The 27,362-nt window shown below is 44.4% G+C and overlaps 1 protein-coding gene across 3 annotated transcripts in view; it reads right to left on the bottom strand.

Annotated features, from left to right (window-relative positions):
* HEPHL1 (hephaestin like 1) overlaps window positions 1-17,568 on the bottom strand; it is a 44,061-nt gene extending 26,493 nt beyond the window's left edge. For 2 of the 3 annotated variants that reach the window (XM_082219014.1, XM_082219015.1), the window contains exons 1-6: window positions 17,266-17,456; window positions 11,523-11,767; window positions 9,158-9,370; window positions 5,651-5,830; window positions 3,672-3,926; window positions 874-1,042 (exon numbers count right to left, since the gene is read on the bottom strand). In XM_082219014.1, coding sequence (XP_082075140.1) covers window positions 874-1,042; window positions 3,672-3,926; window positions 5,651-5,830; window positions 9,158-9,370; window positions 11,523-11,767; window positions 17,266-17,435 — 1,232 coding nt within the window. In that variant the 5' untranslated portion in view covers window positions 17,436-17,456. Of the gene's footprint in view, window positions 1-873; window positions 1,043-3,671; window positions 3,927-5,650; window positions 5,831-9,157; window positions 9,371-11,522; window positions 11,768-17,265; window positions 17,457-17,500 lie in introns of those variants that run through there. The other variant, XM_082219016.1, reaches the window with a different exon arrangement.
* Window positions 17,569-27,362: the final 9,794 nt, after the last annotated feature.

Below are 27,362 nucleotides of genomic sequence, written 5' to 3'. Positions count from 1 at the left end.
CGCCTAAAGCAGAAGTCCTGCATCACTTTTTTTTCTCTCCTAAGGTAACGTGCAGAGAAATTAATTGCACCATGTGACAATGCCGAGTTCCAGTTCAGAATATAACAGCATCATTTTATTTCTCTACAAGTTATCAGGGAAGAGACAAGGAGGAGTCTCAAGGCTTCTTCTTTCAACTGCACCCATTTATTGGTTTGTTTTCATTCTTATTTTTATTATGTATTTTGTGTTTTCAGATTGTAATAAATTATGTTGTGAACCACCTTGAGATCTACAGATATAGGGCAGTATACAAATTTATAATAATAATAATAATATCGAATTCTACCCCACTGATTTCAAACTTAGGTTTCTAATATTTAAGTCAAACACTCAATCTGCTATTCTACATGGGCTTTAAAAACAACAGCAAAAACCTGGTGCATATATCTGCATAAGTTAACTCAGTAACCTATTTATTAAACTATTTATAGACTGCAATTTCATTTAGAAAAAGGTGGCATACAGCATACAAAATTACAACAAGGTAACTGTTAAGTTGTGGGTGAACATATCAGACGACACAGCAATTCTTCAAACAGCTCTTGTTTATTCACAGGCCAGAACAGAACTGAACTGAAGGGTTCAGCCAGCCTGCTTATATAGAGCTCCACTACAACACAACAGTAACCACTTTCTGTAACTATCCAATCACTGAACGCCACTTTCAATCCCTTATTTGCATATGTGGACCTGAGTGAAAACTATCTACAGTATCCCCCTGCTGGCCCAAGGTGAGAACTTCAGTACATAACAGTAACTAAAACATCAGTAAAAATGTCAGCTTTCAGCTAAAAGGGGAAAAGAAGAAATAAATAATATCACAACACATACCTGCCAGTAGCATTTAAAGGCTGGCCTGTGAGTTTATTAAAACCACCAGGTCCATAATCCCACAAAATTCTTTCAGCAGCAATGAAGTATCTTCTTTCCTGACCACTCTGTGAAGGCCCGGTAATGTTTTGACCGCAAGCCTTGATGCTGTAGAATCCCATCATACCAGCTACAGTGTAGGAAAGGACACACAAGAAGTCTTTAATTTGATCTGGTCTCACCATGCAATCAATTATGCTAATGCTGTAATTTCCAAACTGGGTTGTCAAGGGGCACAGTAGCGTGCCAAAAGAGTACCAACATCATGAATCACAAGTTGGGACAAAGGTGAGGTAGAAAAACAACAAACAAACAAATAGAGCCAAAATTGTCAAGGGGATGGAACAATTTCCCTTATGAGCAAAGGTTACAATATTGTGAAAAGGGGAGATTCCATGCTAGGGATTATTAGAAAAGGACCTGAGAACTGCCAATATCATAATGCTGTTATTGTTAAGTTGTGGGTGAACATATCAGACGACTCAGTGATTCTTCAAACAGCTCTTGTTTATTCACAGACCCAGAACAGAACTGAACGGTTCAGCCAGCCTGCTTATATAGAGCTCCACTACAATGCAACAGTAACAACTTTCTGTAACTATCCAATCACTGAACGTCACTTTCAATTCCTTGTTTGCATATGTGGACCTGAGTGAAAACTATCTACAGTATCCCCCTGCTGGCCCAGGGTGACAACTTCAGTAAATAACGGTTATAGAAATCTGCGGTGTGACTGCATTTGGAACACTGTGCACAGCTCTGGTGGCCTAACCTCAAAAAAGGTTCAGAAAGGGGTCAACTAGAATGATCAAGGCTGCAATGGAGCAATGCCCCTATTGATGAAAGGTCAAAGTATTCGGGCCCCTTTCGTTTAGAGAAAATATGAGTAAGAGAAGGACGTGTTGGAGGAGTCTAAAATGATGTGTGGTGTGAAGAAAGTGGATAGGGAAAGTTTTTCTCCTTCTTTCATAATGCTAGAGCTTGGGGGAATCCAATGAAGTTGAATGTTGGAACATCCAGGACCCAGAAAAGAAGGTCCTTTACAAAGCACATAGTTAAACTATGGAAATTGCTGCCACAGCAAATACTGATGGCTGTCAACTTGGATGGCTTTAAAAGACGCTGGAGCTGGTAATAGTAGCCCTGTGCGAGGTCTTATAAAAACTCTCAGCACCCTTAACAGGCTTCAGTAAATCTCTGGGGCAACCCAGGGCTGTTAAAATGGCACAAGAGTGCTTTAAATGGTGTGAATGCGACCTAATTATCTAAAACGGGGTGAAGTCTAGGAGAGATGGGCTGGAGACAGAGGCTCAGAAAGTATCAGTTCACTGCCATCTTTTGTCTGGACAAGTGGCTCATTGGGAGCTCTCCGTGGTGCTGAAACAATGGACCTGCCTTGCTGTCTGGCATGCCTTGCCCCATGGGCTACTCCTGGGAACCAGGACATGGTATGAGTGCCAAGTCAGGATGGTTAAATGCTGGTTTTATTGGTTGTTTCCCTCTACCGTTTAACTTGTGCTTTTACTTATTTGTTTGTTTTCATTAAATTTCTATACCGCCCTCCATCTGAGACTCACAGTGTATAAAAACAAATATATATACACATAACATAGTAATAAACCAACCAACCAAATACCCCCCAGTTTAAAAAGCCATGGATCATTTAATTAGCCAAAGGCCTGGGAGAACAGGAATGTTTTTGCTTGGTGCCTTAAGATATGCAACAAAGGCACCAGGCAAGCCTCCCTGGGAAGAACATTCCACAAATGGGGAACGACTGCTGAAAAGGTCCATTCTCATATTGCCACCCTCTGGACGTCTTGTGAAGGATGGGAACACAAAAGGCCTCAGACTGATGGTTGTAGGCTCCGGGTTGGTTCATATGGGGATTTATGGCTGTTCATAATACTTTTTTAAAAAAATGTTGTGCTGTTTGAAGGAACTGCTATGGCTGCCTGGTTATTATTGCCTGTCATTTTGAGCACTTTTTAATTTAAATGCAGCCTATACAGTCCTGCAACAAACAGGCAAACAACAGGAAAACATTAGTCCCAACTGGCAGCTGCCAGAAGCAGCAATTATTGTGGAACAGAGCCTGTTATTGTTATATGGCTTTTTTTAAAAAAAAGTTTACACAATACATTTCTGGAATCATTTCAAGGTTGATGCACTGTGTAGAATGTCAACTTCTTTGCTTAGAAACCTTTGCTGATATGCCACCTTTTGTGCATTTATGTCTTTTTGTTCCCATGTCCTACTGTAACTCATCCTGTACCCTCAGCCTATGCACACATTACAACTGAAACAAATGCATATCAGTTCCCTGTTTATTCATCCTTCCAGTTCCTCCCCCCCTTTTTTTTGTTTCCTTGGTGTTGAATCTGTAAGTTCCTTGGGGCAGAGCCCTGTACTCCGCTCTGTACAGCACTATTCACACCGATGCTGATACAGTGGAACCTCGGGTTACATAAGCTTCAGGTTACAGACTTCGTTAACCCAGAAATATTACCTCGGGTTAAGAACTTTGCTTCAGGATGAGAACAGAAATCGTGCACCGGCGGTGCGGCAGCAGCAGCAGGAGGCCCCATTAGCTAAAGTGGTGCTTCAGGTTAAGAACAGCTTCAGGTTAAGAATGGACCTACGGAATGAATTAAGTACTTAACCCGAGGTACCACTGTATATAAAATATTACTAGCAGTAGTAGTTGTTCTGGCCCAACTGCAATGTCTATTGACCTTTCTCGAAAGGTGCATAGATACCTTGTATGTGATGATCAACTTGACAGGTCAAAAGCCACTTCCCAGCATTCTCTGCCATCATTTCTGCTGTCACAAAAGTGGCCGGAAAGAGGCTGATGACATCCATCCTGTGGCCTCTGTTAAGCAAAGTATGGCCGAAGAACTGTGCAGAGTGAATGTCGATCTCGGTCCCCATCCCAAACAAATGCCAGGAGACCAATTCACCAGCGCACATCTCCAGGCCAGGGAGGTTTCCAAAAACATACCCGTTAATTGCTGGAAACATATAACACAATATAAGAAAAGATAATCCATGAGTTACAGGGATATGAATGACAGGGACATTCATTTTAAAACAGCTAATGTGTGCCACATTTAAGATTTTCCTTCTTGTTCTCTATTTCACTAACGTAATGGAAGCAAAATGGCTTCAAACGAAGTCATCAACACCCTTTTCTCCTTTGTTTAAAGATAAAGAGTGGCTGGGGAAACCCAGCCAGATGGGCAGGGTATAAATAAATTATTATTATTATTATTATTATTATTATTATTATTATTATTATTATTACAAGAAAGATATGAAATTTAAAGGTTAAAGGGACAGAAAAAGAGAATAAGAAAAAGAAAAAAAAGAAAGCCAAGGGGACGTGAGATAAAAGGAAGAAAAACAGAGAAGGGAAAAGTTGGGCAGTTGGAAAAGATCCCCATGCTTCAAGATGGGGTTAGAGATGGATTCTGGGGTCTAGACACTGACAGCTGTGGGCCAGGAGTAGATGTCTGAGGTGAGCACAGAGTTATGAGTCCAGAAGTCAGCACCAAAGAGCAAGATTGCCTCAGAAGTGGTGGACTCCACTTCATTAAAGGTTTTAAAAGCAGAAGCTGGGTGGCCACTCTTGTGGGGCTGCTGTAGTAGTGCATTTCCTGCATTCACAGGGGGTTGTACTAGATGATATTTGAGGTCCCTTCCAATTCTATGAATGGAATTCAACATAGCACTAAGTGGGGTGTTCAGGTGGAGAAGGAGATCTGCTCATGCAACAAGACTTTCTCCCTCTGCTGCACCTTTTCTTGTGCAGCAGAAAGTCCTCTTGTACAAGTGGAAGACCTCATTCCATGCGTTCAACAACTTATTTGCATCTTGCCCTACGATTCTAAAGACAGGACATGGTGAAAGGCAGGAGGCAGCATTTAGGAACAAGCCAGCTGTCAGAACCCAAGAATACAGGAAGACACCAGAGCTCAGGGACAACTGGAACAGGAAGACCTTCAAACTCTTTCCTGCCCAGGGGGATCCTATGGACAGCCTGCCTGATGGGGTCAGTCCAGGGGCTGAGGATGCTAAACTGCTCAGAATGATGCTGCAACTTGCAGTTCAGGGTTTCACCACAAGGAGAAGCTGCCCACAAACCCAGAGGCCCTCCATTCAAGTCCTAGGGACTCATGGCGAAAGGAAGGGGTCAGCAAACTTTTTCAGCAGGGGGCCAGTCCACTGTCCCTCAGACCTTGTGGTGGGCCGGACTATATTTTGGAAGGAAAAAAATGAACAAATTCCTCTTCCCCACAAATAACTCAGAGATGCATTTTAAATAAAAGGACACATTCTACTCATGTAAAAACACACTAATTCCCAGACCGTCCATGGGCCAGATTTAGAAGGCGATTGGGCCGGATCCGGCCCTTAGTTTGCCTACCCATGATGAAAGGCATTTCACAATGGGTTGCTTGCCTAACCTCTGCTTTTTTCCCGTAGGAGCTGCTGAGGTGACTCAAAGCTGGGGAACCTGCCTCAGAATGGAACTGAAGGCACCTAGTCCGGCTTGACCTGTGTTTCAAGCTGCGGGTAGTAGACGAAAGAGGCGGCATTAATATCCTGACACAACCCCAGACTATTTCCTCTCACGAGGAAAGGAAGAGGTGCAGCAGCAATTAGAAGTTGCAACCAAATCTGGCGGCAATTGTAAAACAAGCGTTGTTCTTCCTGTCCTGCAGCAACTGCTCACCGTGCATCTTATTGCTCAGTTGGAAATCTTCGTCCTCTTTATCCACAGTGCTGGGTTCCAAGCAGAAGGTATTTATATTTTCATCCAGGTACCAGCTGAGATTTTCATCTACGATGCTGAACATGAGAGCGAAGCTTTTTGTGGCATTGGCCGCTGGCGCTGAAGCATCATCTAATGTTCCTAAGAAAGCAAACATGTAAAAGTTTTTTTTTTTTACTGTTTTATTAAATTTGCTTAGTAACATAACATTATTATATATATTCTATAACACAAAGAATACAAAACAAAATTCATTCAGACTACAGTGCATAACTACATAACTATATGGTTTCTGAAAAAAGGCTTACATAACAAAATCAATTCAAAATACCATCCAGTTTACTTCCCCCTCTTCCCCCCTCCACCCCCCCCCGGTCGGGCCTTCGTTCTTCATATCTTTATCCATGTACACAGTCTGTTCATTTGAGCTTGTATGTTAGGGTTGGCTTCCCCTCTTTCTATCCAGTTCCTGTAAAATGCCCATTTATTTGTGATTCTTTGGCATTTATTTTCCCATCTATCCTCTGCCACTATCTGTACGTATTCAAAAACATAATCATTTCATTTTTCTATATTCCATTTGGCCTTTTCTTTCCATCCCAAAGCAATAACTGCCATTCCAGCTAGAACCATAATCTTGTACAACTCTTGCTTATTAAAAGTTTGTTTTTTGTAAACCCTTTAAGTTAATTTATTTGGAGCCACTTCACATATTCTAAAAATTTGTGCCTTGAAATCAATCCCAAGTAGGAAATCAGTGTGCAGACTCAAGGCCTAGGTACATATTATGTACGTGAATGATGTTGTTAGCAATTGCACAGGGGGATTCTTTAAAATTACAGACCAAGAACATGGGATAGGCCTTACTCGTGAGCAGCACAACAGTACATGGGGAAGGGCCAGGGCCGGCCCATCCATGAAGTAAGGTGAGGTACCTGCCTCGGGTAGCAGAATCTACAGGGGCAGCAAACCCACCTCCAAGGAATGCATCACCTGCTGCTGTATTTATACTCCAGATTTCTTTTTGGAAAAGCTCTATGCTGCTTTCAGCATTTACAGATTCATAGATATGTACAGTTGGAAGGGATCCCACAAAGGTCATCCAGTCATCCTGCAGTGCTGGCATCACAGCTAAAGAACTACAACTAATCCAGAATGTGGCAGCTAGACTGGTGACTGGGAGCGGCCGCCGAGACCACATAACACCGGTCTTGAAAGACCTACATTGGCTCCCAGTACATTTCCAAACACAATTCAAAGTGTTGGTGCTGACCTTTAAAGCCTTATAAGGCCTTGGCCCAGTATACCTGAAGGAGCATCTCCACCCCCATTGTTCAGCCCAGACACTGAGGTCCAGCACTGAGGGCCTTCTGGTGGTTCCCTCACTGTGAGAAGTGAGGTTACAGGGAACCAGGCAGAGGGCCTTCTCGGCAGTGGCCCCCTTCCATAAGATGTCAAGGAAATAAACAACTTTTTGACTTTTAGAAGACATCTGAAGGCAGCCCTGTATCAGGTAATTTTTTCATGACTAATGTTTTGCCATTTTATATGTAAGCCGCCCAGAGTGGCTGGGGAAACCTGGCAAGATGGGGGGGTATAAATAATAAAGTTGTTGTTGTTGTTGTCGTCACTATTATAGAATCCCTGACAGGTGGTCATCCAACCTCTGTTTAAAAGAGTCCACCACCTTCTGAAGCAGTCTATTCCCCTGTTGAACAGCTCTTACTGCCAGAAAGTTCTCCCTGATGTTTAGTCAGAATCTCCTTTTCTTGTAGTTTGAATCCATTCTACTTTCTGGAGCAGCAGAAAACAGCCCTTCATATATTTGAAGATGTCTACCCTATCACCTCTCAGTCTTCTCTTCCCCAGGCTGAACATACCCAACTCCTATCAACATCATTTGCAATAATTGCACTTGTGTGTATCTGCTATAGACAGAACCACCTAAAGGGATGGATGGGAATGCATTGCTCTCCTGCCTTCCTAGCACCAGACTTCATTGCAGCTTCCCAAGAGGGACAAGGCAGTGGGGAGCTTGGCATGGTGTGGGTGCGGTGGCAGAGTCAATCTGTTGCTCCTGCTGCTGCTGCTCCCTCACTGCCTAACTCCCCGCTGCTTTTCCTCTTTCCTCTTCTTCTCAGTAAGCAGCAGTGAAGCATTGTGTTTGGAAGGCAGCAGAGCAATGGAACCTCACTTGCTCTGGCTGCAGTTGCAATGAAAAATCATAATAATAATAATAATAATAATAATAATAATAATTTATTTATATCCCGCCCTCCCCAGCCGAAGCTGGGCTCAGAGTGGCTAACAACAGTAAAAGTAAGCACAGCATTCTAAAATCAATTCAGAATCAAATTAATGGCAACCATTGGGCTAGAGTTCTGTGTGGATTACCAAAGGAGGGGGGGTGGTGGTCAGGCTGTGCCTTGGCCAAAGGCCTGGTGGAACAGCTCTGTCTTGCAGGCCCTGCGGAAAGATGTCAAGTCCCGCAGGGCCCTAGTCTCTTGTGACAGAGCGTTCCACCAGATCGGGGCCACAGCCGAAAAAGCCCTGGCTCTGGTTGAGGCCAGCCTAAACTCCCTGTGGCCTGGGACCTCCAAGATGTTTTTGTTTGAAGACTGTAAAGTCCTCCATGGGACACACCAGGAGAGGCAGTCCCGTAGGTATGAGGGTCCTAGGCCATATAGGGCTTTAAAGGTTAAAGGTAAAGGGACCCCTGACCATTAGGTCCAGTTGTGACCGACTCTGGGGTTGCAGCGCTCATCTCACTTTATTGGCCGAGGGAGCCAGCGTTTGTCCACTTAAACCTGATCCTGTACTCCACCGGGAGTCAGTGCAGCTGGTATAGCACTGTGTGAATGTGATCCCGTGGCGAGGACCCCGTAAGGAATCTCGCCGCGGCATTCTGCACCCGCTGGAGTTTCTGGGTCAGTCTCAAGGGCAGCCCCACGTAGCGTGAGTTACAATAATCAAGTCTGGAGGTGACTGTCGCATGGATCACAGTGGCTAGGTCAGGGTGAGAGAGGTAAGGAGCCAACTGCTTAGCTTGGCAGAGATGAAAAAATGCCGTTAAAGTACAGGAGCACAGCAGGTAAAAGAGATATGAATTCTGAGGGGTCAGTTAAAAAATATCTTCAAGTTGGCAGGTCAAAAACCTGCTGGAAGAGAAAACTCTTTGTAAGGCTGCAATTCAGGCTTTCTGAGAATCCTCTCTCCTTTCCCCCACTCGCCAGCTATCAGTGGGACTTGATGGGAGGAAATCGTTCTTTTAGGTATCTTGGCCCAAAATTGTTTAGGGCTTTCAACATAATAACCAGCAGTGTGAATTGGACACCAGAAATGGGCTTGGCTACTCAGAGGTCATGCAAAGGTACAACTGCTGAACGTATCAGAATTTGTGGATGCAGACCTGAATTTTTTAACCAAATCTTGCTGCCACAGAGGCACTTGGCATGACATGTTCCGTACCTTTTCGACAAACCACCAGCGGCCCGATTAACCCAGTGCTGATATCTTTTGGCGTGTCGATATGCGAATGGTAAATCCAAGTCAGGCAACGTGGATCCGCCGCTGTAGGTGAAAACTCATCTGTAACCAGCCATGTATATGTATAATTGGAACCAGGGAGAACAAAATCATCAGCCTTGCTTTTGCCACCTGTTCCATCTCGGTAGAGGGCTCCTGAGGAGGAACGTAAAAAAAAAGAAAGATTGAAGTTCTTTGTGTGCCCTTTTAGACATCTTACACATGAGCATTTTAGTTTGTTCTCTCTCTCTCTCTTAAAGTTGCTTTGATCACTTTTGCAAAAAGAGAAAAGGTGGGAAAGCGGCTAAGTAAATATAGGGCAGCACTCAAGTAGGTTTTATTCAGAATAAACCCACTGAAATTAATGAACGTGGCGGGGGCCACTAGAGGGCGCATTGGAAGATGGCCAACAATACTATCTCTCCGACCCACACGGGGTAATTAAGAGGCTGTTATGGGAGCAGGCAGCCTCCCTTGTTGCCCCAAGGAAATGGGGAACACTGCCCTTGCCTGCTGTGCCCATAAATCACCCCTAATTCGAAAGAAGGGGGTGAGGGCCCTAGGCAGAATGCCCCCGTTTGGACCTCGGCTCTCCTGGACGCTGTCTCTGATCGCGCACTAGCTGCAGCAATTTGGAATAATTAATTACAAAAGAAGCAAATGCACATATTTCAAGTGAAGAAGGGGAGTGAAGTCTGCTAATTTAAGTGACCTCTGCGAAAGAAGATGACGGGCTGGAGAAACAGGAATATTTTACGATGAAGATACACCAAAGGCGGGGTATGTTGACAACGGGGCTGAATGGGGGGGGGGAAACCTTTTTTACTTTCCTTCTATGTGATTTACAAGAACCCCTCCTCATTAGAACCATCGGTTGAACTGACCCAAGCAGGATGATTAAGGTCTGTGTGGAGATAAACTTTAACCAAAAGTATGCTTTATGGAGACTGAGAAGCAATAAGAGCTTTTGGGAATGGCGCAGCAATTAATTCGGAGTCGCCATCTTGCCAAAGGATTTATAGCCAGGAGGAAGAACGGACTTGGTTTCAGACTGCATTCCTGGTGAATCTCCTCAGAGGTTTTGAGAAAGGAGGCAGATTGGTGAAGATTAATGATTAATGAGAGTCCCATGGACTGCAAGAAGATCAAACCTCTCCATTCTGAAGGAAATCAGCCCTGAGCGCTCACTGGAAGGACAGATCGTGAAGCTGAGGCTCCAATACTTTGGCCACCTCATGAGAAGAGAAGGCTCCCTGGAAAAGACCCTGATGTTGGGAAAGATGGAGGGCACAAGGAGAAGGGGACGACAGAGAATGAGATGGTTGGATGGTGTTCTTGAAGCTACCAGCATGAGTTTGATCAAACTGCGGGAGGCAGTGGAGGACAGAAGTGCCTGGCGTGCTCTGGTCCATGGGGTCACGAAGAGTCGGACACAACTAAACGACTAAACAACAACAACAATGATGCTAAGACTGTTTTGATGTATGGAAGTGATGTTATATGGAAAACGTCTGGATATGGCTACTGGATAAAAAAAAAATATCCATGCAGGATTACAAACTGTTCTAACCAGCTTGCGGAGTCTATCAGAGGTCACAAAGAGAAAGGAAAAATATATGAAAATAACAACAAGAGATGTGGAAAAATAATAAGAAAGGACTGGATAGTACTGTGAACATCATAAGGTTAGATTTGTGGACATTAAAACAGCAGTAAGAAGCAAGAAGTTGACTGGATCCCTTCGGAACTTGAAATATGGGTACCCCCAAGAAAAAATTAAAATTCGGCTGTGTAATTTGGAATTTATGTAATTTGGTTTGATTTGATGTGATTGGTCGGTTAATAAAAAAATATTCTTAAAAAAAAAAGAAATTAATGAACGTGGCTGTGATGTGAGGTTAGGCACCATTGCCCTGCCCCACCACCTGATACTGGTATAAAAATATTTGGCTTTTGCATAGTCTACTGTACGAAAGCAAGAGTCACATTTATTACTCCGCCCACTTTTACTTCTGGCCCCGCCCACCACTGACATGTGACACACACACACCCCCTCGAAGATTCCCTGTGAGGGAATGTGGTCCTCAGGCTAATGAAGTTTCCACACTGCTGGAGTAAATGAACTCTTGGTCTGACCCAGCAGGGCTCTATTACCTTCCTCTGCAGACAAATTGATGTGAGCCCAGATCTGAACCGAGGTCTCCTCTGTCAAGTTTCCAACATGCTACCTGAACCACTATACAGGAGTAATAGAGGAAAGAGATAGATTCTGAAACAGCAGAAGAGGAAAAGCAAATCTTTGTTTTACCTTCAGAATCTTTCTCGTAGAAGACTCCGTGGGGATGTACAGAATAAGGCCGGGAAGCAAAGTTCTTCAAATGAATAATAAAAGTATCACTTTCTTCGGCTCTCAGAACTGGACCTAGAAAACCCAGCCAAGATGATTTGGGGATCTCCTGGGAGTACGTGTCGTCTGTGAATTGTTTGAAAATTGCTTTCTTGTAAACCCGACCTATCCTGTTGGGGCCTCTTCTCACATAGACAATTGCTTCTCTGCAGTAGAAAAGGCAGGGGTGAGTTTAAGTTAATTTTCAATCCATGAATCATATGGAACAGATGAGGACGATGAGATTTGAAACACCAACACAGGCACTCCATGTGTGAGAACCAATCAACTTATGTAGGGGACAGGTAAACACTGAATGTCATCATGTGTCAGGCTGGTTGCCCAGGAATGTACAGTGGTACCTCTGGATGCGAACGGGATCTGTTCCAGAGCCCTGTTCACATCCTGAAGTGAACGCAACCCGCGTCTGTGCGTCTGCGTGGGTCGCGATTCGCCGCTTCTGCACATGCGCGTGATGTTATTTTGAGTGTCTATGCACGTATGAGCGGTGAAACCCAGAAGTAGCGCGCTCTGTTACTTCCAGGTCACCGCGGAGCGCAACCCGAAAATATTCATCCCGAAGCTTCTTCAACCCAAGGTACGACTGTACAAAGACAAGGGAATGTTTCTTACTGTCGGCTTTTTATTCAGTATTTACAGAGAGAGGCTATAGAACCCAGCCTCTTGGATAATGGTGTTGTCCCGAGTGAATCTCCACCCCTCGTCTCTCCCACTTCCTCATTCGTCAATCTCATTGTCTCTCCTATGGGCGCGGCTACATGCCCTCTGTCTTTGAGCTCTTTGCTCTCCTACTTTCAAGGCTTGCCGGGTTCTGGAAGAGGGGTGTGTGTCTGGAATGCTTTCTAAAGACACTGTGTCTGTCAGCTGTTGCCTGCCTAGTGCTTCCTCCTCCTCCTCCTCCTCCTCCAATCCCATTATTTCCCAACTTTCCTCCTCATCTGCCTCTGAGCTGTGACCTTCCTGTTGTAAATCTAAACTGTCTTCTTCCTCCTCCTCCCTGGAAGGGTCTCCACCATTCCTCCTCTGCCCAGCTCCTGACATCATGATACCACTTCACTAATAATAATACAGTCATGCCTCATGTTACGTCCGCTTCATGTTACGTTCTTTCAGGTTACGTCCTGCGGTGATCCAGAAGTACCGGAAAGGGTTACTTCCAGGTGTTGCTGCTCGCGCATGCGCAGACGCGCAAAATGACGTCACGCGCATGCGCAGAAGCGGCAAATCACAACTCGGCGTGTGCAGATGCACCGCTGTGGATTGCGTTCTTTTCATGTTGTGAAAAGGCCTCCAGAACGGATCCCGTTCGCAACCAGAGGTACCACTGGAATAATAATAATAATACAGTGGTATCTCGAGTTAAGGGACGCGGGTGGTGCTGTGGGTTAAACTACAGAGCCTAGGACTTGCCAATCAGAAGGTTGGCGGTTCGAATCCCCGCGACGGGGTGAGATCCCGTTGCTCGGTCCCTGCTCCTGCCAACCTAGCAGTTCGAAAGCACCTCAAAGTGCAAGTAGATAAATAGGTACCGCTCCAGCGAGAAGGTAAACGGCGTTTCTGTACGCTGCTCTGGTTCGCCAGAAGCAGCTTAGTCATGCTGGCCACATGACCCGGAACCTGTACGCCGGCTCCCTTGGCCAACAAAATGAGATGAGCACCGCAACCCCAGAGTCGGCCATGACTGGACCTAATAGTCAGTGATCCCTTTACCTTTACCTCAGGTTAAGTACTTGTTTCGTTCCAGAGGTCCATACTTAACCTGAAACTGTTCTTAACCTGAAGCACCACTTTAGCTAATGGGGCCTCCTGCTGCTGCCGTGCCGCCGGAGCACGATTTCTGTTCTCATCCTGAAGCAAAGTTCTTAACCTGAAGCACTATTTCTGGGTTAGCGGAGTCTGTATCCTGAAGCGTATGTAACCTGAAGCGTATGTAACCCGAGGTACCACTGTACCATTTTACACACCTGCTTCAACTAAACATTAATAAGCAGCACAGAGAAAATATGTGAAATGCTGGCAACATTGAGTTAGGTCTTGAGAGTGAATATTTGGAGCCGTTTTCCCCATTTCGTGATGACTTTTCTTTCATTGTCCCATAATGTAAACTAGATCTTATGAAGCAGCAGCCATCTCTTGTTTGTCTCTTGTTTGTGCCCCCACACACCTGGCAAGCATCAATATGTACCTTGACCTTTGCATGGCACATGCATTTCTTTTGCAACTCCTGGCCCTACAGGGCTGTAACCATACATAGGGTGTAGGAAACAAACACTGGCTAATGGAGTGGAAAAAGAGGCCATTATGAATTAGTTCACAATTCAATTGCAGAGGCGACTTTGCTGGGAATTTTGACTTCAGTAGCTTAGCTTGCTTAATTAAGGGCCCCTCAATACATCCTTTTATTGCACATTCACAATGATTTGGGCTCTGGATTCTGCCAAGACACAATCCTACTTTCAACACTGTGCCTGAAAAGGTTTCAGGGCAGCAATACTGCTTCATTTCCTTTAACTTCCTGCTGTAATCTTGTAACTTTTCATTCTGCAAATTGCCCTCTGGACAGCAATTATGTTGTAGCATAAGTGGAAGCGTCACACAACAGCTAATAAAGCAGAAACACACCCCTCACCTCTAATACACTGTCATTGTGCCAACAATTAGGGTAGCCATACAGTGGTGTTAAGTTGTGGGTGAACATATCAGACAACACAGCTTTTCTTCAAACAGCTCTTGTTTATTCACAGGCCAGAACAGAACTGAACTGAAGGGTTCAGCCAACCTGCTTATATAGAGCTCCACTAGAACGCAACAGTAACCATTTTCTGTAACTATCCAATCACTGAATGTCACTTTCAATCCCTTATTTGCATATGTGGACCTGAGTGAAAACTATCTACAGTATTCCCCCTGCTGTGAGAACTTCATTACATAACAAATGGTACCTCGGGTTAAGTACTTAATTCATTCCGAAGTCCGTTCTTAACCTGAAACTGTTCTTAACCTGAGGTGCCACTTTAGCTAATGGGGCCTCCTGCTGCTGCCGCACCACCAGAGCACGATTTCTGTTTTCATCCTGAAGCAAAGTTCTTAACCTGAGGTACTATTTCTGGGTTAGCGGAGCCTGTAACCTGAAGCGTATGTTACCTGAGGTACCACTGTATTTCAAAAAGTGAAAATCTGGACACAAAAGTTGTTCAGCTTTTTTTTTTTGGCCAAGCTGTTTAGCTATTTTTACAAAATCTGAAAAAACAGCAACACATTTTCTGAGCTATTTTAAAGGAAATTCGCCAAAATCTACACTTCCGACATGGGTTGCCATACGTCTGGATTTTCATAGACATTCCAGCGATTTCTGCCTGGACACTGTTTCCGATGGCCGAATCCTGGCTATGTCCGGGAAATTCCGGATGTATGGCAACCCTAAACATGTTGCAGAATACACCTACAATAAAACACCAATCTGGAAGGGAGCGTGAGTAGACTTGTCTGGTCTACATTTGATCTGGGGAATGTCTGCAAAGGACTGGTTAGTGCTTTGGAATTCTAAGAATTTGCTACATCTAACACTGCAAACCCTATTGGTCATGAAAAACCAGAAGCAAACGCTATGCAACAACATTTTAACATGCAACAAAGAGTTAAAATAAACTTAGAAATTCAACTTTTGAAGCCTTTTGAAGAAAAAAAGCACTGAAAATTTAGTGCAGATCCATATAATTGCAGAAAAGCTTCTACCATCACGTATACAAATTGTTCTGTTTATCCATCTCAAACCACTCAGATGAAGCTATATTTCATCAGTGTTATAAAACCTGCGCCTTCCAATGATTTTGTCTACAAGGTTACTTGCAAACACGCAAGCCTATGTAGAAGTCATTATTTCTCCACGAAGCTTGAAGGCCACAGCAGGCTCTGAAAACATCAAAAACATCAGATGCTTGGCAATCAATAAACGTTTCATAAAGCATGCATCTCCTTTATGCATTGATAATAGGAGCTTTTCTTTTTTTCCTGTGCAAGCATATACATGCTTACTGACTCACAAGCAAGTCCCATTTACTTTAATGTAGCTTACCAGAAGATTGTCTGTAGAATGCCAGCACTGGGTGCTTCTAGACTCACGTTGCACAACTAAAGTTGACTTGGTCTCTTGGGCAACAACCGCACCCAAGCCCAAATCTGACTTTCTGTGATAAGGAAAGTGATGGCGGAAAGGCACTGGGGAGAGTGGGGTGATGATTGCTTGTCAAAATAAATGCTTTAAAAGCTCGTATCATCTAAGCTCCCTAACATTCTGCAAACAAATTAGGATAAATGATCAATACATAGGTTGTCTGGTAGTGACCTTAATCTCTCAAAAATGGTTCTCTTTCTGTCCCAGAGATTTATGCCTGCATTCCGAAGAATTCTGAAGAATTGTCACATGTGAATCGCCATGCAAGTGCCCCCTTCTCTCTGCTTACGCCAGTGGTGTCCAAACTTTTTTCAAAGAGGGCCAGATTTGATGAAGTGAAGGGCTGTGAGGGCCGACCAAAGTTGTTGAGCTTTTTTTAATGATTGAAGTTATTGAGGGTTTTTTTAGGATTGAGGTAGTTGAGGGTTTTTTAGGATTTTACCCCAGGAGATAAACTAATAAACTATCACAGGGGCTGGATTAAACCAACCGGCGTGCCGGATTAGCCCCCCGAAATGGATTTTGGACATGCCTGGCCTACACCAAAGACCCTTCTCAGAAATCTATATTTGGGGTGTGAATGTGTGTGGGGATCAGCAGGGCCACAGTTCAAGGCCCACTTCAACACATTAGCGGCTTGAAACGCTGCAAAGTCAACCCCCACTTCCACTGTGTTTCAAGTCAGACCAGAGAGGGGGCAGAGATGTCTTCACATTACCTGATTTCTTTCCCCACGTCAAACTCCAACTCACTGATGTTGTTGTCTGCACATGTGCTATCATGTGCGCATGCGCAGCCACTGCCTAAAATTTCTGCGCCACAGTTTGATTTTGGCTTCTGTCTTCAAATCAGATGGAAGCTGGTTTGAAGAAAAGCGAAGCTGCTGTGAGGACCGAAGCTCCTGCCTGAAAATAGTCTGAAAAACACTACCCTGAGTTCATTGGGACTTACTTCTTAGTAAGCGTGTTTAGATTGCAATCTTTACTTCTCCCGATACAAGTACGATAGCTCAGCCATAAATACATAATCATCTTGGGGCGTTTAAGTCAAATGCAGTTGAATGGCAGTTGCACTGTGGTACTGAAGCTTAGGAAACTTTGCGTTATTACAAAAGGACCGCAGCACAGGTCTTGACTCCTCTCCAAATCCCTTGGAATTTAATTTAATTTAATTGCTAAGTGTGCAGACCTGTAGCAGTGCGCCTTAAATGCACATTGCAAAAGTGAAACGAGAGGCAGCCTAAAAAAACTCCTCGCATTGCCGTTTTAACCAGCCTATGCTTCTTTCCGATGCATTTTCAGGTCGCTTCAAAAACTTGTTTCATTGCCCCAATATGCTTCTTTGGAGGAAACAAACAACTTGGAAAGCACTGAGCCCAATATGCATCATGTGGGCAAGTGTGAATTAACTACTTTAAAAGCGACAGTAGAAACTCAGAAGACGCCAGCAGGGACTCTTGCTTTGACTTACTCATCCTCTGTGAGATTTTGTCCTGTGATCAGATTCTCGCCGCTCGGTGCATAGTCCCAGTTCTCCTCCACAATTCCAAGGTAGTACGTCCTGGTAGCCGCTTCTGCTAAAAACAAATGCCAGAAGGTTAGGCTGGTTAGAAGGCAGGCAGCTCGCTTCACGAAAGACATTTGTGTGTGTTTGCGTGTGTGCGTGTGCGCGCAACTCAAGCGAGAGGCAGCCAAAGTGCACTCACCTCAGCCCTGCCCACTCACATTCCAACTAGTCAGACAGGAGGCAATGGACAAAGCCGTGTCCCTCCCAGGCAGCAATTTGGGGCTGATGAGGGCACAGGCCAGAAAACATGAGCCAGCTGGCCGAAATAGGGCCTGTGGTGTGGGGTTGCCATGGCGACGAGCCTCTTGCCAGGCCCGCGTGTGTGAAACTGTGACTTAGTGTTGTTTGTCCCTCGAGCTAAATGAAGAGAGCGCTTCATTTGTAAATTTGGGCGATTCCCCCCCCCTCCCTCCAGGCGTTCGTACTGTATGAAAAGGATGGTGCAAAAGTGTTATAATGGGGACTTTTTGTCTTCTTCGACTCCTGTCTGTCTGCAGGATGGTACACTGACACGCTCTGACAAGCCTCTCCTTGCTCTGTTTTCCACTAAGCTGTGATCCTAAACTGAACAAAACAGTGCTTGACTTAGTGTTAACTGGCGAAACTTAGCTTATTTTGTGAGTTTATGACAAATCTTCCCCTCTCCCAAACTCATATTGTGCTGTGACAGACTGCATATAAATTGACGTCCTCGATGGGCCATTGGTCTGATCCCACAGGCTCATATTACATCCTTATGTTCTTAATGTGATTTCATACATGGAAGCAAACATGGAAGTTCATTCACACATAACTGCTCCTCGATGCACGCATCAGTATATCTTCCAGAGGAGTACCAATGCGAATCACTTGCAGCAAAAGCAGCAAATAATATCACGACACTTTATAAAGACTAACAGGTTTATTATGATGTAAGCTATGGGTAACCAGTCATGTGCTTTCCAGGCATTGTGGGACTCTGCTTCCCATCAGCCCTAGCCAGCATGGCCAATGGTCAGGGTTGATGGGAACTGTAATCCAACAGAATCAGTTGGCTACTCTTGAACTAGGCAGTCTGACCCAGTTGTATTAGGCCAGGCTTCATGGACCTTGTGTCTTCCAGATGTTGTTGGACTATATGCGCTGCCTGGGGCTGATGGGAGTTGTAGTCTAGCAACATCCGTGGAACGTAGTCATTGCGACTAGTTGCTGTTAATCAGTTGGTTGGATAGCTCGGTCAGTTAGAGCGTAGTGCTGATAACACCAAGGTTGCAGGTTCAGCCAGCTGCATATTCCTGCATTGAAGAGGGTTGGACTAGTCAGGCATGTCCAACTCCCAAGAGACTGTGATCTACTCCCACTATAAAAAAAAAATGGCAGTGATCTGCCCATTGGATTGACCAAAGTTATTAACAACAACAACCCAGGGTTTCCTGCCTAAATTAACTTACGTGGACCTGAGTAAAAACTATATACAGTGGTACCTCGGGTTACAGACGCTTCAGGTTACAGACTCCACTAACCCAGAAAGGGTTAAGAACTTTGCTTCAGGGTAAGAACAGAAATTGCATGGGAGCGGGAGGCCCCATTAGCTAAAGTGGTACCTCAGGTTAAGAACAGTTTCAGGTTAAGAACAGACCTCCAGAACAAATTAAGTTCTTAACCTGAAGTACCACTGTACACAATACACCTGGTGGCCAGGGTGAGAACTTCAGTACATAACAAAAGTTGATCAGCTTTTTGGGGGGAAGACCTAGATGTTGTTCAGCTTTTTTTGGGGGGGGCACGATCAATCAGGAACACACGATCAACCAGGATCAACCAGGGTTGCCTCACAATCAGCCGGTAGATTGTGATCGACCGGTTGGACATGCCTGAACTAGATTATCCTCAGTGTCCCTTCCAACTCTGCGATTCTATGATTGCCTTCATACATGAGTCTGTATGTACGTTTCAAGTATTTTACCTATTTATTCCATTTTTATCCTACCCTTCCAAAAAGAACCTCAAGGCAGCATGCATTACTAGAGTAGGCTTGTATGCAACAATCTAGTAAAGATTGCTTTACTGGCCGAGGAGCTGGCGTTTGTCCGCAGACAGCTTTTCCGGGTCATGTGGCCAGCATGACGAAACCGCTTCTGGTGAACCAGAGCAGCGCACGGAAACGCCGTTTACCTTCCCACCGGAGTGGTACCTATTTATCTACTTGCGCTAGCATGCTTTCAAACTACTAGGTTGGCAGGAGCAGGGACTGAGCAATGGGATCTCACCCCATCGCAGGGATTCAAACCGCTGACCTTTCGATCGGCAAGCCCAAGCGGCACAGTGGTTTAACACACAGCAGCACCTGCGTCCCATATGCAACAATCTACTCTAATATAAATTATACTACATGATGTATGTATAATAATTTCATCTGACTCCAGCAAAGGACCCCTATCAAATAATTTGCTGCTGGTGAAAATGAATGCTAATACGATCTCCTACCTCACATTATACTCTTTGTGAGTGGCATCAGTGCTATGCTAGCAAAAAACCTCCAGCTAATTCAGCCCGTTTCCCCAGTCTTATATTTTCTTTTCCCTTTACTTAACCTAATTGGTACTTGTTGCCTCACAAGGCCTTTGCATATATTCATTAACGTCAATTATCCAGAGGCAAAATTCAAATAATGCTTATTGCAGCACTCCAGGCAGGTATCAGCACATTTGGGGGAACTCCAAATATGTTGGCCGAGGGAGCTGTATGCCGGCTCCCTCGGCCGATAAAGCAAGATGAGCGCCACAATCCCAGAGTCGGCCACGACTGGACCTAATGGTCAGGGGTCCCTTTACCTTTACCATTACAGCTCAGTATAGCCTACTCTGATGGCAACAACTCTCCAGGGTTCCAGATGCAGATGCAGACCATTCCCAATCCTACCTGTGCACGCCAAGGATTGAACCCGCAACCTTCTGCATATCTATGATTACTCCCGTCCGTTAAGCCTTTGACTTCATCCCTCAGGCCTCCTCTCGTAACTGAAATTAATATGTGACAGCATTTGCTGATATTCAAATGTTGCTGTCTTCTCCTCCCCCCCCCCCTTATTGACTCTGTTATTGTGAAGATGAACCTTATAAGCGGCTTGCAGGCAGAGACGCGTTTAGCTTGGAGTCATTTTGTTTCTCTTGCTTGTGGTTTCCGTTTTGTTTTGTTTTGCTTGCTTGCTTACATGGGTGCCGGCTCACTAGGGCCCTGGGTGCTCAAGCACCAACAAAATTCCCCACGAAGGGGCCAGGCACCCACAAATTTCAGCGCCAGGGCCATGCACAAGGCATGGCAACCACGGCTCTGGACGCCCCTGGTGGTGCAGTGACATTAATTAACAATTAGTAACTGTAATTTCTGGTAAGGCTTTTGTTAAAGTTTTTCATAATACCATAAGATATAGAAAACAAATGTAAATATAAACCACAAATACAAATAAAGTAGAATAGTAACCATAACTGTAAATAAGATCTTCAAATTAAATGAATTCCAGTTGTCAAATAGCGACACCAATTCCTTTAGCCATGTTTATTTATAGGCAAGTGCCAGACTAAGTAATTTTCCACCAAGGGGAGAAAAAAACCCCACACAAGTTTGACTTCCTGAAAGTCATCTTCATAAGTTCCAGTGTTTTGGCTTACCTTGTTCCACTGAATGACTACAACTTTTCCCCACTCGTAGCTTGTTCAGTGAGGGCTAAACAAATGACTCTGAAGTCACAATGTACACTGTCTGGAGCAGCAGTGTGAAGTGGAAGAACTGGGAATGCTAAATTCAAGGCTCTGCAGAGCTACCATCCTGTGGAAGCTTGGAGTGAAAAAACAGGAACAATTCTCTCATTAAAAACGAACACATTGTGGTTTTTTGTTTATTTCATTTGTGAGTCCCTTGACTCCAAAATGGTCTCCAAGTGACGTATCTGATCAAAAGGCGTACAAATGAAAACAAACATCAAAAAATAAAATGAAATCAGGCTTCTTAGGCTGAGCGGATGCAAGTCAGCCTTTATCCGCCTAACACAATCGAGCCAGCAGATGACCCGGTCATTGAGCATTCGTCCTGATTTGCTTATGTGGTGGTTAGATTATATCCCGTCTTTATTGAATCATAGAACCACAGATTTTGTTATATATATTGATCTGGATAGCATGAGGGAGCAGGCTTCCACAGGGGTAAAAGATAAAAGTAAAGGACTCCTGGACGGTTATGTCCAGTCAAAGGCGACTATGGGGTTGTGGTGCTCATCTCGCTTTCAGGCCAAGGGAGCTGGTGTTTGTCCACAGACAGCTTTCTGGGTCATGTGGCCAGCATGACTAAACAGCTTCTGGAACAACGGAACACCGTGACAGAAACAAGAGTGCATGGAAATATCGTTTACCTTCAAGCCGCAGCAGTATCTACTTGCACTGACGTGCTTTCGAACTGCTAGGTTGGCGGGAACTGGGACAGAGTAATGGGAGCTCACCCTGTCACAGAGATTCGAACCGCCGGCCTTCTGATCGGCAAACACAAGAGGCTCAGTGGTTTAGACCACAACGCCATGTGTGTATCCCTAGCTGGTCATGAAATCACATTAAAAAAATAAAGTGTGTGATTCCTTGGCTGGTGGGACTACAATGTATACAGCTGACGCTGCGCCGCCGGACCACGATTTCTGTTCTCATCCTGAAGCAAAGTTCTTGAGGTACTGAGGTACTATTTCTGGGTTAGCGGAGTCTGTAGCCTGAAGCATATGTAACCTGAAGCGTATGTAACCAGAGGTACCACTGTACTTGCTTTTTTGTGGGGGAGGGACACACCTTCCAATCAGCTGTTCAGAAGTGGGAGCAAAGGGTTGTGTTCAGTCTTACTCTTCCCTGTTCTTCCACATGCTCATACCTCACAGCTGAACTGTGCTTGTCATTGCTTTCTGAACAAATAAGGCATCAGAAAACTACATATAAAAACGGGAATGAGCTAACCTGCACGTACAAACCCATTTTCTAATCCTATTACTTCTCTGAAGTCTCTCAGCCCCACTCACCTCACAGAGTGTTTGTTGTGGGGGAGGAAGGGAAAGGAGAATGTTAGCCGCTTTGAGACTCCTTAAAGGGAGTGAAAGGCGGGATATCAAATCCAAACTCTTCTTCTTCTTCTTCTTACATTTTGTTGACTCTGCTAGAGTTAAGGCTCCCTCTGATGGACAGAAATGGCCTCAGTTGTCACTTGCTAGTGGTTTCCAAACTGTGCTTGAGCAAAGAGAGCATTCTAACGCTTGCACTTAAAAGGTGCAGGGAAGGACTTAGGGAAATGGGGTACGTAATGGGGCTTCAAGGATGCTTTAAATCCTATTTCTTGTTCTTGAGGCATCTTTAGGTACAAACACTCTTCTGGGGAACTTAATGCAAGATCGGTGGCTTTGCTACCTGTTTCTTTAGCTGCCTCCTTGTGCACAATGTCCTCTGGTATCCTGGTAGCTAGCTGCCTTATAGCTGCTCATACATTTGTCCATCGAGAGCAGTATTGTCAGCTCGGGCGGGCAGCAATTATCCAGGCTCTCAGGCTTCCTCATCGCTTTCCCACCAGTCTTTCTAATCTCTTATACCTGATGCTGAAGATTTTGGCTGAGCCATGCCGACTGGCCCTGCACCATATATGATGTCAGGTGTGGGGCAGGTAAAGTGTGGGGCAGGTAAAGCCAGGCTTGACCAAGCACCCAACAACCATCTGGCTGCTGAGCATTTGGGAAGCACAGGACAATTCACTACACTTTGACAGGCGTCAACCACCTGATGTCGTTATGATTGGCTGGTGGGTATTCTTCATGTCCACCTACCTAAGTTGGCTCATTGGGGGTGGGAGAGTTAAAGATCTGGTGTCAGGCTCCAGGGACTCAGCTCCCCCCCCCCCAGACCGTAGATAAGCAGGACAAAGCAAAAAGTGTCCGTTACCATATAAAGAGTCTTTAATGATCACAGCAAAAGAACAAAGCATCCATTATTGGAATTGAAGGTGTTCCCAATTAAGGATTCTACCCACTTCCCCTCATGTCATTTCCGTCTTGCAACCTGATCACATAACCATCTTGCTTTTTGTGTAGCCACCTTATCTGCTCTATCTGCTCTTGGACTGATAGGCTGATAGGACACTTTCTAGCGAGAGTCTGTTAGCTCTTTCTCTTCCTGTTCTTCTTCACTTTGCTGTTCACACCCCAGTTCTTAACAGCTTTTGTCTTCAGAACTATGCCCCTCTGCAAACCACTGTTCCAAATCTATACTGCTTCTTCTGCTCCTGGGCAGCTTCAGGATCCTGGTCAGGAGCAGGGAAAGGGCGAGGTGTGACGTTAACATATGAGAGTGCTGGAGGTGAAATAGTTAAACAGGTTACCCAATCAGAACCCAGGGGGGTGGAGTCAGAGGGACTATAAAACCAACTCTGGGAGGGGCGAAGTGGGGAGTTCGTTGGGAGTTGGGTGGTTGGTTGGAGTGGGAGTGAATTGGGATAGAGTCTGTGGGTAGGTTGAGTTAGTGTAGCGAAATAAGCTGAGTCAGGAAGAGTTAGGGGCTTGGAAGACAAGTATATATCTGAGAGGTGGTTTAGTGAGTGGGAGCAGGTAGCAGAAGTTATAGGTCTGGATAGGCACCCATGATTGTAATTGACCTATACCGTTTATGAAACCACATGTTTGTTAAACAGCAATAAATAAACAGAAGTTTATGTTCCAGTTTAACCCTGACTGGACTCAGTATTGTCCCAGGTAGGGCCTGGGTGGTGGCAGCGAGAAATAAAGTGGTGGCACAGGGATCAATAGATGGTGAAATGTCTGGGGACCCGTGTGATCGCCACATGAGGCTCCCACCATTCCTCATCAGAGCAGTACTCCTCAGCCTGGTCTCTGACCCCAAAGAGTGTTGGAGCAGCAAGCATCAGGTTCAAACTCTAATTCAGCCATGAAGTTCATTGGATTGTGTTGGGCTACTTACTGTGTCTCTCCTTAACCTACCTCAAGGGGTTCTGGTGAGGATACAAGCATGGGAAAGAGCCATGAGTGCGGCCCAAGGCTTATTCGATGAAGGAAACAACTACTCATCTGCAATAAATAAATCCAGCTCAGACTTAAGGATATTTAAACCTAATTAACGCCAATGTACCTATGCACATCTAACTCCGAACTGGTTCATAGCAGGTACACCATGCATTGGTGGGTTTGGGAGAAGCAATTTCTGGGAGTTTGATGTGATGCAACTTTTTAATAATAACAGCACATTAATGGCTGTTAATATTGGAAGTGCACGAACCTGTTCTTTTTAAGTGCCCGGCAACCTCAGCAAGATTGACATAATGGTTAATGGTCTCTCTCCAATATTATCAAGCCCTTTCATTAAAGGATTCTGAGACACTTCGTACCTCTAGTAATTATACCATTCATGCGAGTTGGTTTAACAAACACAAACCAGTCAATCGGCTCTCTCTAAAGATGGGGCAGTAACAGGTTATTACCCTTAACTTTGCTAAGGATGCACAGAAAGGAAAGGTAGAATTTGACCACTAATTGGCAATGTGGAATTTACAGGTTTTAGTGGGACTAAGAGTGATCTTGGCCTCCATGTCAAATATTAATGCAACCAACTTAAAGACTCATTTTGGAAATTATCTGTGTTTGAAGACTGAAAAAAGGTTGGTTTTTGAATAGCAGAAGAGTTGGATGTTATTCTGGAGCAGGCATAGGCAAACTTGGCCCTCCAGATGTTTTGGGACTACAACTCCCATGAACCCTAGCTAACAGGACCAGTGGTCAGGGATGATGGGAATTGTAGTCCCAAAAACATCTGGAGGGCTGAGTTTGCCTATGCCTTTTCTGGAGTGCTGCTTTATTTTATTTGTTTGTTTGTTTGTTTGTTTGTTTGTAAATAAATAGGATTCATTTTCAGATTGTTCTCTTGAGGCCATAACATTATATTTTGGTTATATTTTTTAAAAAAATATGCGTTTTGGTGTTCTAGCCCTTTGTTTTTGCTGTGAGCCAGTTTCTTTAAAAATACAAAAAAACAATTTTATTGCTTTTTAAACAAACACAAATAGCTGAGACAGTAGAGCACGAGATTCTTAATCTCAGGGTTGTGAGTTCAGGCCCCACTTTGGGCAAAAGATTCCTGCATTTTGGGGGGTTGGACTAGATGACCCTTCTGGCCCTTTCCAACTCTATAATTCTATGATTCTAAGTGTTTTGCACATATGTGTGTGTATGGCTGATAGACAAAGAATAAGAAGTATTTCCTTTTCCTTTTCTTCTTTTTCCTTTATTTTATCTCCTTCAGTTTTTATGTTTTAAAAATACTTGTCACTTGATGTTAACTTTTGCATATTTTTTCTTTGTTCTGCAAGCTTTAATAAAAAAGAAACATTCTGAAAAAGAAGGAAATCAGGCTCTAAATATAGACAATGGTATATTGTCTCGCCATTTCTGCATATTCCATAAGTTTTTGTATCCATTCTTCCCTTGCTGAGACTTCGTCTTCTTTCCATTTTGGGGCCAGTAACATTCTTGCCACTGTAGTCGCATACATGAATAGGTTTCTATACAATTTAGGTACAGTGGTACCTCAGGTTAAGAACTTAATTCGTTCTGGAGGTCTGTTCTTAACCTGAAACTGTTCTTAACCTGAGGTACCACTTTAGCTAATGGGGCCTCCTGCTGCTGCCGCGCGATTTCTGTTCTCATCCTGAAGCAAAGTTCTTAACCCGAGGTACTATTTATGGGTTAGCGGAGTCTGTAACCTGAAGCGTCTGTAACCTGAAGCGTCTGTAACCTGAGGTACCACTGTAGTTCTGTCCCTTTTTCCCCAAGAGAAAGAGAGAGTTTGAGTTTCACATAGTGAAACTGGCCTGATTCAGCAGGGTGTCCGTATGCTCACTGGTTTGTCTCAGCATAAGGTATCTTCTAATGTTCCTAAGCACTTTGCCATCAGTATTTTTTTTAGCTTTCCCTCTCGACTATATCCGTGACCAACTTTGCAACAGGTAACAAAATCCATGGCTTTAGAGGCATCCATTTTACTTTGTTCGATTTTGCAACGGCGTCTATTGCAGGTAGTCAAGAGAAGCAGACAGCTGCCTGCTCTGATCTCATTAACGCTGGTAAAGGTCTGTAATTGCACAGTTAATTGTTACTAGCAAAAGCCGAATGATTAAGACCGGGAGGTATAGCTATTTGGAATTTGTAAACAGTAAACTCGATGGACTCGATGGCCCTTGTGGTCTCTTCCAACTCTATGACTCTATGATTCTATGAATCAGAAGATATCTGGCTCTCTGGGACTCAGGAGGAGGGCGTTGCACAGACCTGAATAGGCTTCCAGATGTCAAAATAGAACTTTGTGCTCCCACTGGCCCTGTAACGAAAACAAGACAGTGATTAGACTTGTTAAGCACTATGCCTTCTGTACTTACCCCAGTCCAAGATTTAAGTTCATCTATAAAACAATAAGGGATGCAGGTGGTGCTATGGGTTAAACCACAGAGCCTAGGGCTTGCCAATCAGAAGGTCGGCGGTTCAAATCCCTGCAATGGGGTGAGCTCCCGTTGCTCGGTCCCTGCTCCTGCCAACCCTGCTCCTGCCAACCTAGCAGTTCGAAAGCACATCAAAGTGCAAGTAGATAAATAGGTACCGCTCTGGCAGGAAGGTAAATGGCATTTCCGTGTGCTGCTCTGGTTCGCCATAGCTTAGTCATGCTGGTCACATGACCCGGAAGCTGTACGCCGGCTCCCTCAGCCAATAAAGCGAGATGAGCGCCACAACCCCAGAGTTGTCCGAGACTGGACCTAATGGTCAGGGGTCCCCTTACCTTTATAAAATAATTATATATGCCCATCAGGTACTGCCACACCTTTAAGTTTGTTTATTATATCGTTCATATTTACTGTACATTTTGAATTTAATCTATTATATTATTTGCAGGTATAAGAGGTCAGCCTGCTGGATACATACCCTCCAACTTTTATCCAATGAAAAT

The sequence above is a fragment of the Podarcis vaucheri genome (assembly GCF_965113315.1).
Source record: "Podarcis vaucheri genome assembly, chromosome: 4".
NCBI lineage: Eukaryota > Metazoa > Chordata > Lepidosauria > Squamata > Lacertidae > Podarcis > Podarcis vaucheri.
This window is presented reverse-complemented; position numbering and strand designations above follow the sequence as displayed.